Source organism: Mustelus asterias, chromosome 6, assembly GCF_964213995.1.
Source record: "Mustelus asterias chromosome 6, sMusAst1.hap1.1, whole genome shotgun sequence".
Classification (NCBI taxonomy): Eukaryota; Metazoa; Chordata; class Chondrichthyes; order Carcharhiniformes; family Triakidae; genus Mustelus; species Mustelus asterias.
In genome coordinates this window covers 99019782-99037165 of record NC_135806.1, presented here as the reverse complement: position 1 = coordinate 99037165, position 17384 = coordinate 99019782, and the positions used below count along the sequence as shown (strand labels likewise).

The window sequence follows — 17384 nt, the reverse complement described above, 5'->3', positions numbered from 1 at the left end:
ACAAGATGATCAATGTTGAGAAATAAATTTCCAGGGTTTAGTATATTTCGTAACTGATAGAATGGCAAATGAGATGGGGTAGCCCTTGTAGGAAATAATAACCTAAAGACATGAGTGAGAAAGGGTCTGGCTTTGGAAGTTCATGAAGTAGAATCAGTATGGGTGGAAATTAAGAATAGCAAGAGTCAGAAAACACTGGTGGGAGTAGTATATAGGCCTTGTAACAGTAGTTATTGGGCAGAGCATTAAACAAGGAATTACTGGAGCCTGTGACAAAGAAAATATAATACTTGTGAAGATCCTTCGTCTTCATACAAACTGGAACAATCAAATTGGCAAGAATGATCTCAAAATGAGTTTGTGCAATGTTTTCATGATGGTTTCTGCAAGCAGTGCATAGTGGGACTGACTTGGGATGAAGCCATCGGCTCAGGCCAAGGAGTTCCCATGTTAAAGGTTGTGTTGGCTCAGACCATGTCGGTTCAGGTCAGGGACTTCCCACACTAAATGTCGCTGAGGTTAACAAGAAATATAGTTTTCGGATGTGTTTGGTTTTTGGATTTACGGATAAAGGATACTCGACCTGTAGTCGTGGATTAAAAGAAGAAGGCTACGATGTTGTTAAAAAAAAACGTAGCAAGAGTAAGGATGATGAGTGTTTTAGAAACCAACTAAGGATCACCAAAAAGTTGCTAGGAAGGGAAAAAAAATAGATTAGCGGAGTAAGCTAGCCAGATATGTAAAAACAAATTGGAATAACTTTCGGAAGCATACAAAAAGGAAGAGTGGTTAAAGTAAACATTAGTCCCTGTGATGATACTGTGCCTTTAAGAAATTATGTGTATCATGTTTCTAGTAAGGGATGTGTTTAGAGTTGGTTAATAGATATTAAACAGAGTGGGCATAAACAGGACTTTTACAAGTTGGCGGACAGTGAATAATATAATGATCAGCAGTGCTGGGGCCTCAGCTATTTACAATTTATATCAATGAGTTAGATGAGGCAGAGAGTAATGTATTTAAATTTGTTGAGGATATCAAACGAGGTGAAAGGTAAGCTGTGGGGAGGACACAGAGGCTGCAAAGGGATTTAGCTAGGTGAAGTGACCACACGATGGCAGATAGTGAAATGTGAAGTTATTCACTTTGGTCATAAGAATTTAAAAAAAGGTAAGAAACATGCAAGTGTTGATGTTCTGAGAGACTTGGATGTGCTGGTACAAGGATCGCAGCATGTTAGCATGCAGATGCAGCAAGCAGTTGGGAAGGAAAATGGCATGTTGGCTTTTATTGTAAGACAAGAATAGAGAAGTCTTGTAGACCACATCTGGAGTACTGTATGCAAGTTTGGTCTCCACATTTAAGAAAGGATATACTTGCATCATTGGCAATACAGCAAAGATACACTAAATTGGTCCCTGGGATGAAGGGGCTGTCCTCTGATGGGAGGCTGAGTAAATTGTACCTGTATTCTCTGGAGTTTAGAATAATGAGAGGTGACCTCATCAAACTTACAAATTCTGTAGGGGCTTGAGAGGATAGATGCTGAGAGATTGTTTCCAATGGTCAGGGATTCGAAAATGTGGGGGCACAGCATCAGGATAAGAGACCAATTGTTTTGAACTGAGATGAGGAGAGATTGCTTCATTCAAAGGGTTGAGTCTTTGGAATTCTCTATGCCAGAGAGTTGTGGCTGCTGCATTAAGGCTGGGTGGACAGATCTTTGGTGCCTCAGGGAATTAAGGGATATGGGGAGCAGGCAGAAAAATGGAGTTGAGGTTAGCCATGATCGTATTGAATGGCAGAGCAGGCTCAATGGGCTGTGAGATCTCCTCCTCCTCCTATATCTTCTGTTCAGAGTGATGCTCAAAGCTGCTTTGAGATCCGGAAATATTGAATGGCAAAATATTTTTTGGGCATCTATTCTAAGAACTCTAAAAGGCAAAATCACCAAGATCATAAAGATAAACATAAATAATGCCAGTTTTGTGGAGCTGTCCTATTGATCTGTATCCTGTACCCAAGTAAATTATCAAACTATTCTGTTGTGTCATCAATCAGTGCCACAGCAGATGTTTCTATTCTTGCTCAAGTTCAGTTGACAATCTGTGCCAACTAATCTCAGTTGGCAGGATGTGTCCCTCTACTAGGGCTCAATGTCCCTTGTTTTCTATAGGGATAAAGGGATATGGGGGAGGGGGATCAGGATATTGAATTCAATGATCAGCCATGATTAAAATGCATGGGGGAGCAGGCTCGAATAGCTGAAAGGCCTACTCCTGTCTATTTTCTATGTTTTCCATGTAAACCAGGGTTCACATTCCTGCTTGTTCATCAGAATCAGGTTCAACTGTGATGCTTGTTCTATCTGGTTGAATAGCCTATCAATGTTCGCTGTCTAGGCTTAGCATGACGAATGCCTATTGCATACTTGGTACAAGAGTCCACTCAGTGCATGGAACTGTACCTCATCATGAGTTGATAGCTTTTTAAAAGGTAAACTGCTGCAAGTAACTCCCCTCCTGATTCCCCGAAGCCTGTCTACAAGGCACAAGTCGGGGGTGTGATGGAATACTCCCCATTTGCCTGGATGGGTGCAGCTCCAATAACACTCGAGAAGCTTGACACCATCCAGGACAAAGCAGCCAGTTGATTGGCACCACATCTACAAACATCCACTCCCTTCCACCACCAACGCTCAGTAGCAGCAGTGTGTACTATCAAAAAAATGCACTGCAGCAATTCACCAAAGATCCTTAGACAGCACCTTCCAAACCCACAACCACTTCCATCTAGAAGGACAAGGGCAGCAAATACATGGGAACACCACACCTGCAAGTTCCCCTCCAAGCCACTCACCATCCTGCAATGTGGACTGCAGTGTTTCAAGAAGGCAGCTTACCACCACCACCTCCAGGGCAACTAGGGATAGGCAATAAATGCTGGCCAGCCAGCGAGCGATGTCCATGTCTCACGTATGAAAGAAAAAGGGGGTGGTAGCCTTATCTTTGGTTCTAAATGAAAGACATCAGGTCAGGATGTTCATGAAAAAGAACTCAAGGGTAAGTTTAATATTGTTCTTCACATTGGGTTGAAAGCAAGGTTTGCGCTTCATTCGTTGGATCAGGTTCTGTTGTTTTATCCTGCACTCTTTGGATTAGCCACCAGGTGGCAGCTGAAGCAAGTACTGTAACAGAAACTGGTCATTTTACATGGCAGAACTGGATGACTTTGAGTACCATTCTAGTTCATTAAAGTGGCTGAAATTATATCAATGGATGGATGCAACATTGTAGAAATGAAGGATGAAGAGTTGATCAGACTTTTAAAAAAAAAAGTGACTTGTGTAATTACAATTAATTCAATTGTGAAATTCTGTAGTGAAACATGTTTGGAAAATTTAAATCACATAATGCTACATTCAAAGATATTCATTTAATTTAGATGTTGAAAGATATGCCCACAAGTATCAAGAGAAAGATTGCAGCAAAGATTGGACACCAGGTAACTACAAAATAATTTATTAGTGCATGTTATATATCCCTGTTCTCTTGTCAAGTGATTTACTGAATTAGCTGGATATTTCTATTGGACTATCTGTAACGGTGTGTACTATATTTACCTTTATTGAATATCACTTTTTAGTATCTTTAATAAAGTTCTATAAAATATAATTAGGTGGATTGGCCATGCTAAATTACCCCTTAGTGTCAGGGGGACAAGCTAGGGTAAATGCATGGGGTTATGGGGCTAGGGCCTGGGTAGGATTGTGGTCAGAGCAGACTCGATGGGCTGAATGGCCTCCTGCAGGATTCTACGATTTTAATTGACCAATAGTGACTATTTGGAGTACTTTCATGGGTTAGTTCTAAACACATGACAGCTCTGATTTTTCCAATGAGCATGATTAAGAAGTTTGCAGACAACACAAACATGTCTGTGTGGTTGGTAGTGAGGAGTTAAGCTGCAGACTGCAGGAATACATCAATGGATTGGTCAAGTGGGCAGGAAAGTGGCAAATAGGCATCACGGAGAAGTGTGAGGTGATGCCTTGGGGAGGTCAGACAAGGCAGAGAATTACACAATAAATGGGAGATATTGCGAACTGTAGAGGAAGGAAGGATCTTGGGAGTGCATGTCCACACATCCCTGAAGGACAGGTCGATAAGGTGGTTATGAAGGCCTATGGAAAAGTTTTCTTTTTTAGCCGAGGTATCAAATAAAAGAGCAGGGAGGTTATGTTGGAACTGTATAAAGCACTAGTTAGGCCACAACTTGAGTAGTGTGTGCAACTCTGGTTACCTCATTACAGAAAGGATGTAATTTGCACGAGGGAAGTACACGAGAGGTTTAGGAGCATTTTGTTAGGACTGGAAAATTGTAGCTGTGAGGAAAGATTAGGTAGGTTTGGGTTGTTCCCCTTGGGGAACGGAGGAGGCTGAGGGGAGATTTGATGTATAAGGTTGTGAGGGGCCTGGACTGAGTGGATAGAAAGGCCTATATATACATTAGCAGAGAGATCAGTGCCTGGGGGCATAGATTTTACAGTGATTGGCAGAAAGATTAGAGGGAAGATGAAACACTTTTTTTTAAACCTAGAGAGAGGTAGTGATCTGGAACTCACTGCCTGAGAGTGTAGTAAAGCAGAAACCCTAAACTCATTTAAAAGGCAAAATGTGGAGATGCCGGCGTTGGACTGGGGTGGGCCCAGTAAGAAGTCTCACAACACTAGGTTCAAGTCCAACAAGTTTATTTGGAATCACGAGCTTTCGGAGCACTGCTCCTTCGGGTGAGTGATAAAGAAGCAGCGCTCCGAAAGCTCGTGATTCCAAATAAACCTGTTGGACTTTAACCTGATGTTGTGAGACTTCTTACTGTGCTCATTTAAAAGGTGTCTGGACATGCAGCTGAAGTCTTGTAACCTTCAGGACTATGGACTGACTGCTGAAAAATGGGATTAGGCTGGGGGCTTGTTTTTCCACCAGCACAGACATAAGAACATAAAAACTAGGAGCAGGAGTAAGCAATTCAGTCCTTCGAGCTTGCTCCACCATTCACCGTGATCATGGCTGATCTAATCTTGGCCTCATCTCCATTTTCCTGCCTTTGCTGATAAACTTTCAACCCATTGCTAATTAAAAATCTGCCTGTCTCCTTAAATTTACTCACTGCCCCGGCATCCGCTGTACCTGCGAGTAGTGAATTCCACAGACTCACAACCCTCTGTTTTAAATCTGCTATCCCTTGTCCTAAAACAATGACCTCTTGTTCTAGATTGTCCCACAAGAGGAAACATCTCTTTACCTCTAATCTGTCAATCCCCTTTAGCATCTTGTATACCTCAATTAAATCTCTTCTCATTCTTCTAAACTCCAGTGAGTATAGGCCTAAACTGTTCAATCTCTCTTCATAAGCCAAACCCCTCATCTCTGGAATCAATCTAGTGAACCTCCTCTGAACCACCTGCAATGCACTACATCTCAGAGGCTTTTTTCCAAGGTGGAAATGGCTGCTACGAGAGGACACAGGTTTAAGGTGCTGGGGGGTAGGTACAGGGGAAATGTTAGGGGGAAGTTTTTCACACAGAGGGTGGTGGGCGAGTGGAATCGGCTGCCGTCAGTGGTGGTGGAGGCAAACTCAATGGGGTCTTTTAAGAGACTCCTGGATGAGTACATGGGACTTAATAGGATGGAGGGTTATAGGTAGGCCTAAAAGGTAGGGATGTGTTCGGCACAACTTGTGGGGCCGAAGGGCCTGTTTTGTGCTGTAGTTTTCTATGTTTCTATCCCTCCTCAAGTAAAGGGACCAAAACTATGGACAATACTCCAGGTGTACTCTCACTAATGCCTTGTACAATTGCAGAAACACTTCCCTACTTTTATACTCCTTCCTTTTGCAATAAATGCCAAAACTTAATTTGTCTTCCTTGTTATCTGCTGTACTTGCATCCTAGTTTTCTGTGATTCATGAACGAAGACACCCAGACCCCTCTACATTTCTCTCCATTTAGATAATTTGCCTTTTTATTTTTCTGACCAAAATGGATAACCTCACTGATCCACCTTAAACTTCATCTGTCAAATTTTGGCCCACTCACCTAACCTATCTATCTGCATTTGTAAATTGCCTATTTTTTTATTGCAACTTACTATCACACCTATTTGAATGTCATCTGCAAATTTGGCTATAGTACTTTCTATCCCTGCATCCAAATCATTAATATAGATTGTAAATAGTTGAGGCCTTGGAGCTAAAGTCTGTAGCATTATTAAGAAAGTATTACTTTCTTAATAATGGATTCTAACAATTTCCTAACAAATGTTAAACGAACTGGTATATAGTTCCTGCTTTCTGCCTCCCTCTCTTTTTGAATAAGGGCGTTATATTAATATTTTTCCAGTCCATGGGAACCTTTCCCATAACCAGATAATTTGAAATATTGCAACCAATGGATCCACTACATCCACTGCCACTTCCTTTAAGACCCGAGGATGCAAGCCATCAGGCCCCAGCGTCATGTCTGCCTTCAATCCCAATAGTTTGCTCATCCCTTTTTCCCTATTGATGATGATTGTTTTAAGTTCCTTTTCTCTCCATTACATTTTCAGGACCTGTTACTATTAGGGTGGTACTAGTGTCCTCCACCATGGAAACTGACGCAAAATACTAATTTAGTATCTCTGCTATTTCTGTGTTCCCCTCTATTGACTCCCCCAGTTTCATCCTCTAAGGGTCCAACATTCACTCTCGGTACTCTCTTCCCTTTTAAATATTTATAGAAGCTTTTGCTATCTTTTTATATTTTGTGCTAGTATTCTTTCATAATTTATCTTTGCTCATTTTCTTTAGTAACCTTTTGTTGATCTTTAAAACTTTCCACATTTTCTAGCCTGCCAGTGGCCTTTGCAATGTGGCATGCCTTAGTTTTTCTCTTTACGTTATCTTTAACTTTCTTGCTTAGCCATGGATGTTTCTTCCCCTCCTTACAATCTTTCTTCATCTCTGGAATATATTTTAGTTGTACCTCCTCAACGTCTGCCATTCATCATCAAACGTCTGACTTTTTTTAGTCTTCCTGCCCAGTCCACTAGAGCTAAATCTGTCCACGTTCCTGTGTGATTATCTTGATTTAACTCCAGAACGCTAGTGTGCGACTCTAGTTTCTTTCCCTCAAACTGAATTTGAAATTCTAGCATGCTGTGATCATTCTTTCCGAGAGGATCCTTAACTGTGAGATCACTAATTAGTTCCTCCTCATCATACAACATCAAATCAAGAATAGCCTGCTGCCTGGTTGATTCCACAACATATTGCTCCAAGAAACAATCCCAAATACATTCAATGAACTCGTCCCCCAAGGCTACCCTTGCTAATTTGATTAATCTAATCTATCTGCATATTAAAATCACCCATAAGACCATAAGACATAGGAGCAGAATTAGGCCACTCGGCCCATCGAGTCTGCTCCACTATTCAATCATGGCTGATATTTTTCTCATCCCCATTCTCCTGCCTTTTCCCCATAACCCTGATCCCCTTATTAATCAAGAACCTATCTATCTCTGTCTTAAAGACACTCAATGACCTGGCCTCCACAGCCTCCTGCGGCAAAGAGTTCCACAGATTCACCACTCTCTGGCTGAAGAAATTCCTCCTCATCTCTGTTTTAAAGGATCATCCCTTCAGTCTGAGGTTGTGCCCTCTGGTTCTAGTTTTTCCTACGAGTGGAAACATCCTCTCCAAGTCCATTCTATCCAGGCCTCGCAGTATCCTGTAAGTTTCAATAAGATCCCCCCATATCCTTCTAAACTCCAATGAGTACAGACCCAGAGTCCTCAACCGTTCCTCATACGACAAGCTCTTCAATCCAGGGATCATTCCTGTGAATCTCCTCTGGACCCTTTCCAAGGCCAGCTCATCCTTCCGTAGATATGGGGCCCAAAACTGCTCACAATACTCCAAATGGGGTCTGACCAGAGCCTTATACAGCCTCAGAAGTACATCCCTGCTCTTGTATTCTAGCCCTCTCGATATGAATGCTAACATTGCATTTGCCTTCCTAACTGCTGACTGAACCTGCACATTAACCTTAAGAGAATCTTGAACAATGACTCCCAAGTCTCTTTGTGTTTCTGATTTCTGAAGCATTTTCCCATTTAGAAAATAGTCTATGCCTCCATTCATCCTTCCAAAATGCATAACCTCACACTTTTCCACATTGTATTACATCTGCCACTTCTTTGCCCACTCTCCTAACCTCCCATGTCTTTCTGCAGCCCCCCCTGCTTCCTCAATACTACCTGTCCCTCTACACATATAGAAATCATAGAAACCCTACATTACAGAAAGAGGCCATTCGGCCCATTGAGTCTGCACCGACCATAATCCCACCCAGGCCCTACGCCCATATCCCTACATATTTTACCCGCTAATCCCTCTAATCTACGCATCCCTGGGGCAATTTTAGCATGGCCAATCAACCTAACCCGCACATCTTTGGACTGTGGGAGGAAACCGGAGCACCCAGAGGAAACCCACGCAGACACGAGGAAAATGTGCAAACTCCACACAGACAGTGACCCAAGCCGGGAATCGAACCCAGGTCCCTGGAGCTGTGAAGCAGCAGTGCTAACCACTGTGCTACCGTGCCGCCCTATCTTTGTATCATCTGCAAACTTAGCAGCAATGCCTTCAGTTCCTTCCTCCAAATCATTAATGTATATTGTGAAACGTTGTGGTCCCAGCACTGACCGCTGAGGTACACCACTAGTCACTGGCTGCCATCCTGAAAAATACCCCTTTAGCCCCACTCTCTGCCTTCAGCCAGTCAGCCAATCCTCTATCCACGCCAGGATCTTACCCTTAACACCATGGGCACTTAATTTATTTAACAGTCACCTATGCGACACCTTGTCAAAGGCCTTCTGGAAATCTAAATAAATCACACCCACTGGTTCTCCTTGATCTAACTTCCTTGTTACCTCCTCAAAGAACTCTAATAGATTTGTCAGACATGACCTCCTCTTGACAAAGCCATGCTGACTCAGTCCTACTTTATCATGCACTTCCAAGTATCTGCGATCTCATCTTTAATAATGGACTCTCAAATCTTGCCAATGACTGAAGTCAGGCTAACCAGCCTATAATTTCCCATCTGCTGCCTCCCTCCCTTCTTAAACAGTGGTGTTACATTAGCTACTTTCCAGTCCTCTGGAACCCTCCCTGCCTCCAGTGATCCCTGAAAGATCACCACCAATGCCTCCACAATTTCCTCAGCTATCTCTTTTAGAACCCTGGGGTGTAGTCCATCCGGTCCAGGTGATTTATCCACCTTCAGACCTTTCAGTTTTCCCAGAACCTTCTCCTTAGTGATGGCCACTACACTCACCTCTGCCCCCTGACTCTCCTGGAGCTCTGGCATCCCACTGGTGTCTTCTACCGTGAAGACTGATGCAAAGTAACTATTCAGTTGCTCTGCCATTGCTTTGTTTCCCACGAGTATTGTCTTACCTTTTTTATGAGGCCTCAATATTTCATCATTTATACTGTGCCCCACTGCGAAACTGTTCGTTTGGAGAACTATATATTACTCCCACCAGGGACTTCTTTCCCTTGCCATTCCTTATTTCCACCTAGATTTATTCAATGTCTTGATTTCCAGCGCCTGTGTCACTTTTCATTACAGCACTGATCTCTTCCTTCATGAGCAAAGCTAAACCAACTCCTTTTCCTTTCTGCCTTTCCTTCCAAAATACTGAGCACCCTTGGATTTTCAATTCCCAAACCTGGTTTCCCTCCAACCATGTCTCAGTAATTGCCACCAAATCATACCCATTTGTCTCTATTTGTGCTGTTAACTGATTCATTTTATTCTGAATGTTTTGTGTATTCAGATACAAAGCCTTTAAGTTTGTTCTATTTCAGTTTTCCCTACTCTTGCATGATTCATTGGTGTAATATGATGTTTGCATCTTCTGTCCCTCATCAGTAACCTGCACACCTACCTTCTCTTTTAACTTTGATTTTTTAATTTTCCATGCAACTGCCACCCCCCCCCCCCCGCCCCCCCCCAATATTCAGTTTGAAGCCCTATCTACAGCCCTGGTTATGCAATTCGCTAGGATTTTGGTCCCAATGTGATGCAGGTGGAGCCCCGCCCCAACAGAACAGCTCCCTCCTTCCCCCATTACTGGTGTATGTTCCATAAATTTGAACCCATCTCTCTCATGCCAATCGTTTGACCAGTATATGATAGGCTGAGTGCTGTAATCTTTTCTACATTTTCTAAATATCTGAAAAGGTGGAATGTGTAGAGATGTGGGCTAAGGGTGGGTGAGTGCCAGTACATGAATTGCCCTTTAGGAAAGCAGGCACAGGCATGATGGATCGAGTGGCCTGTGCTGTAACGATTTTAAACAAACGTAGCAGGAGAGAAGCAGCTTAGGCTGCAAGATACGTAACTACTAGAATGGTAGCTTCTTTCAAATTTTATCAAGGCACCTGTTCTATATATATTTGCCAGAGTGTGATTTGATAGTTTGTACATGACTCCTAAATAGTTTATTTGCCTCAGTATTTACCAGGGGAATTAATGGGCATTAGAAGAACAGATCAAAAAGGATGTAAAGACATTTAAGGCAGGATGGATCTTGGTCAGGATAAAACACCTGGTCCGGATGGATTGAAACATAGAAACATAGAAAAACTACAGCACAAACAGGCCCTTTGGCCCACAAGTTGTGCCGAACACATCCCTACCTTCTAGACCTACCTATAACCCTCCATCCTATTACGCTCCATGTACTCATCCAGGAGTCTCTTAAAAGACCCTATTGAGTTCGCCTCCACCACCACTGACGGCAGCTGATTCCACTCGCCCACCACCCTCTGTGAAAAACTTACCCCTAACATCTCCCCTGTACCTACCCCCCAGCACCCTAAACCTGTGTCCTCTCGTAGCAGACATTTCCACCCTGGGAAAAAGCCTCTGAGAGTCCACCCGATCTAGGCCTCTCAACATCTTATACACCTCTATTAGGTCTCCTCTCATCCTACGTCTCTCCAAGGAGAAAAGCCCGAGCTCCCTCAGCCTATCCTCATAAGGCATGCCACTCAATCCAGGCAACATCAAAGAACAAAGAACAATACAGCACAGGAACAGGCCCTTCGGCCCTCCAAGCCCGCGCCGCTCCCCGGTCCAGGATTGAATCCTGAATCCAGGATCCCCGCCCAATTTTCCAGCCTATCTACATCCTAATATCCTATCCACCGAGCTGTCCCTCACAGCTACGATGCTTTGTTCATCACAACCTATTAACTCACCCCCACCCCCCCATTCCAGACCATGTGATCTCCAGGGAGAGGCGAAAACCCAGAGTGAAAACCCCAGGGCCAATATGGGGAAAAAGAAATCTGGGAAATTCCTCTCCGACCCCCTGAGGCGATCGAAACGAGTCCAGGAGATCACACTGGCCCTGATCAGAAAATGCTTCCCAACCCTATTCATTCCTTGTAAATCTCCTCTGCACCCTTTCAATCTTTTCCACATCCTTCCTGTAATGAGGCGACCAGAATCCAATATTTTTAAAAAGTGGAACTTGCTACCGTAAGGAATTATTGATGCAAGTATCATCGATACATTTAAGGGTAGATAAGCACGTAAGGGGTAAAGGAATGGAAAGATATGCTATTGGGGTTAGATGAAGAAGGTTGGGAAAAAGCTTGTATGGAGCAAAACACTGGCATGTGCCAGTTGGGCTGAATAGCCTGCTACTGTCTTGATGAAAATAAAGGCCAGATGTTTTACATCAATGAGCAGGCATGGACTCGACTTGAAAGCACATGAAACCACGGGAGAAGAGATCGAGCGCGTGTCCCGATGTCATCACGCAAATGTGTGATATTTCAGTCGGCGGGCACACGCCAGAGTTGGAAATGCGTCCACCGACAAGCAAGAAGGCAATTTAGCCCATTAATGAGCCAATTGGATGCAATTTTACATGGCCATCTGCTTTTACGGCTGACAGGCGGCCTTTACATTTTAGCTTCACCCTCGATCCAGGGAGGGATGAACTGTCAGGGCTGCAATACAATTGACAGATGTGTCTGGGGACTGAGGTCTGTGCTGTCCAGACACTCATGGCAGAGCAATATTTATTTTTCACAGGTCTGCAACTCCCTGCGACAGCTCCACAGTGACTCCCAAGGAACTCAGGAACTCCGTCAGGAAGCACATTAGAAGCACCAGCCCCGCATTCTCCCTTTCTTGGTGATCAACCTCTTCCCGCTCTCTCTGGCAGCGCTCAGCCTTTCACAGCGTGCGTTTTGCACCGGACGGCCGTTAATTAGTCAGCCAGTGTGAAATTGCATTCCGGCACTGATCACGGCCAATAACATGTTTCAGGCCTGTTTCCAAGTCCACCAAGTGCACGCACCCGACAGGCAAAAAATTCAGGCTCAAGTCTTTCTAAGGGCGAGCATGGATTGGAAGAAAAAAATTGAAGCTTTGTGGATTTAAAGGGGCTGCAAATACAAATTTAAACCATGCACTTGTTTTCCAGAAAGGATTAAAACTACCCTACCATGAAGGTCTGGGAACTGGAGCCATGCGTGTATAGAAATTCATTAGCAAATGTATTAGATTGTCAAACATCACTTTGTATCTGGAGTGATTTTTATCTTTAGAAACCAGGTGGAAGTCAACCATTAGATGCTGGTCTGATCCCAGTATGATTAGCTATTGCTCAGCTCTGCATTAGTTGAGTGTTTGCATTGGACCCTGTCTTCTTAATCCATCTGATTGAAGAGTGTGGGAATAAAAAAATGCAATTAAGCACATTCGAGAGAGAGGACCTCCATTATGTTTTCTCAGATGGATTAACACCCTATTGTGTTTTGAGGTTGTAAAGGCCTAGATTTTCTTCCTTTATAACTATGAATGGATGGACACTTTACTCTGAATACTTTAAGGTATAGGTTATGTAACTTTGAAAAATAATAAGTTGTTAATTCCTCTGATCACATATCAGACTTCCTTTTCTGAAAGGAAGCCTGGAAAGTTGCCTTTGCACTATTTTATATTGGAGATGCTGTTTTGAAATGTGGAACATCTTGCCTCATACAATCTCACATATTTAGTTTAAACTCAATCTGCTTAATTTCTTTCCCACTGATCTGTTCTTTCAACTTTGAATAACTCTTTTACTGTGATTTCTTGCATAACTTAAAAATACTGTGGATTCTAGTGTCCTGCATGTTAATGATGTAACTTTAATGTTTAGATTGGAGAAGACTTCCACGGGAGCTAAAGCCGAGGATCAAAAAGTTTAAAAAACCAAGTAAGCATGATTTGTAACGTGACATTTGGTTTGTGAAAATAACTTCCATTTGTGTGACAAGGACTTTAACTAACTTCCACAAATGTTTTCTCTTGTTCCCAATGTACGTGTTAGGGAAGCAGAGCATTATTAGTATTATAATAGTGTTAATGCTGGTGCTGTTGCCTTTCAGTATATGCATTTTGTGTTTTGTATTAAACATGAAGGATATACAGCTGTTGAAAGGCATCTTCCAGTATTTTACATTGTGGATTCTATTTATCACATTGTAAGATCATCTCAACTTTTTACTTCTTGACACTGGGTGGAAGATGTAGCCCCATATTCAATGGAATGAGGAACGAACACTTGAATCATAGTTAATTTCTTCAACAGCCTACATTGCATCATGGGCTGTGCTAAATTGACGTTGTCCATGGGAAGCAATAAAATCAAATTTGCTCAAGTATTGATGCAGCAAAATATCTCCAGTATTTATACAACAACTCTGCAATTCAGAACTATTCATGTCTGAGCAGCTTGTAAAACAAAACTTCAACATATAATTTGAGAACACATAAATTATTAAAACAAGTAACTGCAGCTTGTTCTTGGACCCTGTGACCGTTAGGTTTTAATTTCATCCATGCTCATAGAGTCATAGAGGTTTACAGCATGGAAACAGGCCCTTCGGCTCAACTTGTCCTACCGCCCATTTTAAAAAAAACTCCTAAACTAATCCCAATTGCCCGCATTTGGCCCATATCCCTCTATATCCATCGTACCCATGTAACTATCTAAATACTTTTTAAAATATAAAATTGTACCTGCCTCTACTAATACCTCTGGCAGCTTGTTCCAGACACTCACCATCCTCTGTGTGAAAATATTGCCCCTCTGGACACTTTTGTATCTCTCCCCTCTCACCTTAAACCTATGCCCTCTAGTTTTAGACTCCCCTACCTTTGGGAAAAGATATTGTCGATGCCCCTCATTATTTTGTAGACCTCTATAAGGTCACCCTTCAGCCTCCTATGCTCCAGAGGAAAAAGTCCCAGCCAAACCATCAAGTCTTGGTAGCATCCTAGTAAATCTTTTCTGCACTCTTTCTAGTTTAATAATATCCTTTCTATAATAGGGTAACCAGAATTGCACACAATATTCCAAGTGTGGCCTTACCAATGTCTTGTACAACTTCAACAAGACGTCCCAACTCCTGTATTCAATGTTCTGACCGATGAAACCAAACATGCCGAATGCCTTCTTCACCACTCTGTCCACCTGTGACTCCACTTTCAAGGAGCTATGAACATGTAGCTATGAACATGTACTCCTCGATCTCCCCAATGCCCTACCATTAACTGAGTAAGTCCTGCCCTGGTTCAATCTACCAAAATGCATTACCTTGCATTTGTCTAAATGAAAACGCCATCTGCCATTCGTCAGCCCACTGGCCCAATTGATCAAGATCCCGCTGCAATCCGAGATAACCTTCCTCACTGTCCACCTTGCCACCAATCTTGGTGTCATCTGCAAACTTACTAACCATGCCCCCTATATTCTCATCCAAATCATTAATATAAATGACAAATAACAGTGGGCCCAGCACTGATCCCTGAGGCACACCGCTGGTCACAGGCCTCCAGTTTGAAAAACAATTCTCTACAACCACCCTCTGGTTTCTGGAAAAAAGCCAATTTTGTATCCATTTAGATACCTCACCCTGGATCCCGTGAGATTTAACTTTATGCAACAACCTACCATGCGGTACCTTTTCAAAGGCCTTGCTAAAGTCCATGTAGACAACATCAACTGCACTGCCCTCATGCTGCCTCATTCTTTTTCCATGTATGATATTATTACAGTCAGGAGGAGTTCTCAACATTGATTCTGGACCCCATGAAGGCTCTGATGAATCTGTACTCCTCCATATTGAACGCCACTTGGAAGAAGCACAGAGGATGGCGAGGACACTAAATGTATTCTGGGTGGGGGACTTCAATACCCATCATCAAGAGTGGCTCAGTAACAGCACTGATTGGGTCTCTATACAATCCTTGTGCAGACAAAGCCCTGTCTGTACATTGAGGGTACCCTCCATGGTATTATGCAGCATATTCTCAATTCTCTATTCCCCCAATGGAATAGATTTTGAACAGATATAAGCATCCATGAGGTGCTGTGGGCCATCAGCAGCAGCAGAATTGTGCTCCACCGCAATCTGCAATCTTGTGGCCAGGCACATTCCCTCTCTACCATTCCCACCAAGCCAGGGGTCAACCCCGGTTCCATGAAAAGTGTAGGATGGCACACAGGAGTAGCACCAGGCATAACTAAAAATGAGATGTCAACCGGGGGAAGCTACAACACAACTACTTGCAGCCCAACAGCAGGAGCAGCATACAGTTGACAGAGCTAAGCAATCCAGCAATCCATGGATCAGATCAAAGCTCTGCAGTCTTGCCTCATCCAATTGTGAATGGTGATGGACAAGAAGAGGCTCCACAAATATCCCCATCCTCACTGATGAGGGCACCTAGCACATCAGTGCAAAAAAACTAGGCTGCAGCATTTGCAGCCATCTTCTGCCAGAAGTGCTGAGTAAATTATCTGTATCGGCTCCTCTTGAGGACTCCAGCATCACAGATGTCAGTCTTCAGCTAAGTTGATTCACTCTGCGTGATGTCAGCGTGAAACAGCTGAAGACATTGGGCCTGGTGGGCGCGAAATCGCGGTAAAGTTGGGCGTCGGGCCTTTAACCCGATGTGCACCCGAATCCGAGCAGATCGCGGCTTTACCAACACCCGATTCGGGCACGGGTCCGGCGTGCGCCCGAATCGGGCGGCCCGACGATTTAAGTGCATTTGCATGTATTTAAATTGACTTAATGAACCGCGCGCCCAACTCTACCGCCAAATCCCACTTTACCGTCTTCTGGCCCGATCCGCGTCCGCGCTGTTACCGACCTGCAAAATAAAAGTCTGAAGTCGCTGCTGCAGCCTCCGAAGAGCCGGTCAGAGACTGTAACGGCTCTCTGACCCAGGTCACCCTCTGGTCGGAGCGGGAGGGGGGTGGGAGGAGGAGAGGGGGTGTGACGTCTCATCCCCTCGTGGGGTGGGGCAGGACCCCCCCCCACCCAGGGGATGATCAGGCACACCCCCTCTTCCCCCCCCCCCCCCCCCCCCGGCCTCCGGCCAGAGGATGACCGTCAGAGAGTCACTCTCTCTACTTTCTGCTTTTTCTTTCGCGCCCGGGCGCGCTCTGTCAGATTTTTTTCGAACTGTGCATGCGCAGTTCAGAGCTCCGATTGGTCCGGCAGCGCTAAGCCCCGCACAGAGCGCGGATCGGGCCGGAGCCGGCAAAACGTGTATGGGCACCCTGCAAAGAGGATTCGAGGCGCGGATCTATTTGACGCCCAGATCTGGCACTTAGACTCAAAATGGTAAAATTCCCCCCATTGGATATTGCAAAGGCAATGGGCCTTGACAACATTCCAGCAATAGTACAGAAAACTTGTGCTCCAGAACGTCTGGTGCTCCTAGCCAAGCATTCTGTATAGCTACAACACTGGCATAGAGTCATAGGGGTTTACAGCATGGAAACAGGCCCTTCGGCTCAACTTGTCCATGCCACCCAGTTTTTACCACTAAGCTAATCCCAATTGTCCACGTTTGGCCCATATCCCTCTATACTCATCCTACCCATGTAACTGTCTAAATGCTTTTTAAAAGACAAAAATGTACCCGTCTCTACTATTACTTCTGGCAGCTCGTTCCAGACACTCACCACCCTGTGTGTAAAAACATTGCCCCTTTTGTATCTCTCCCCTCTCACCTTAAACCTATGCCCTCTAGTTTTCGACTCTCCTCCCTTTGGGAAAATATGTTGCCTATCTACCTTATCTATGCTCCGCATTATTTTATAAACTTCTGTAAGATCACCCCTCAGCCTCCTCCACTCCAGGGAAAAAAATCCCAGTCTATCCAGTCTCTCCTTACAAGCCAAACCATCAAGTCCTGGTAGCATCCTAGTAAATCTTTTCTGCATTCTTTCTAGTTTAATAATATC

The 17384-nt window shown here is 43.8% G+C and overlaps 1 protein-coding gene across 1 annotated transcript in view; it reads left to right on the top strand.

Moving 5' to 3' along the window:
• polr3g (polymerase (RNA) III (DNA directed) polypeptide G) overlaps positions 1 to 17384 on the top strand; it is a 30694-nt gene that overhangs the window by 6521 nt on the left and 6789 nt on the right. The window contains exons 4-5 of the mRNA XM_078215419.1: positions 3445 to 3504; positions 13281 to 13337. Of these exons, the coding sequence (XP_078071545.1) occupies positions 3445 to 3504; positions 13281 to 13337 (117 nt within the window). The remainder of the gene's footprint in view (positions 1 to 3444; positions 3505 to 13280; positions 13338 to 17384) is intronic.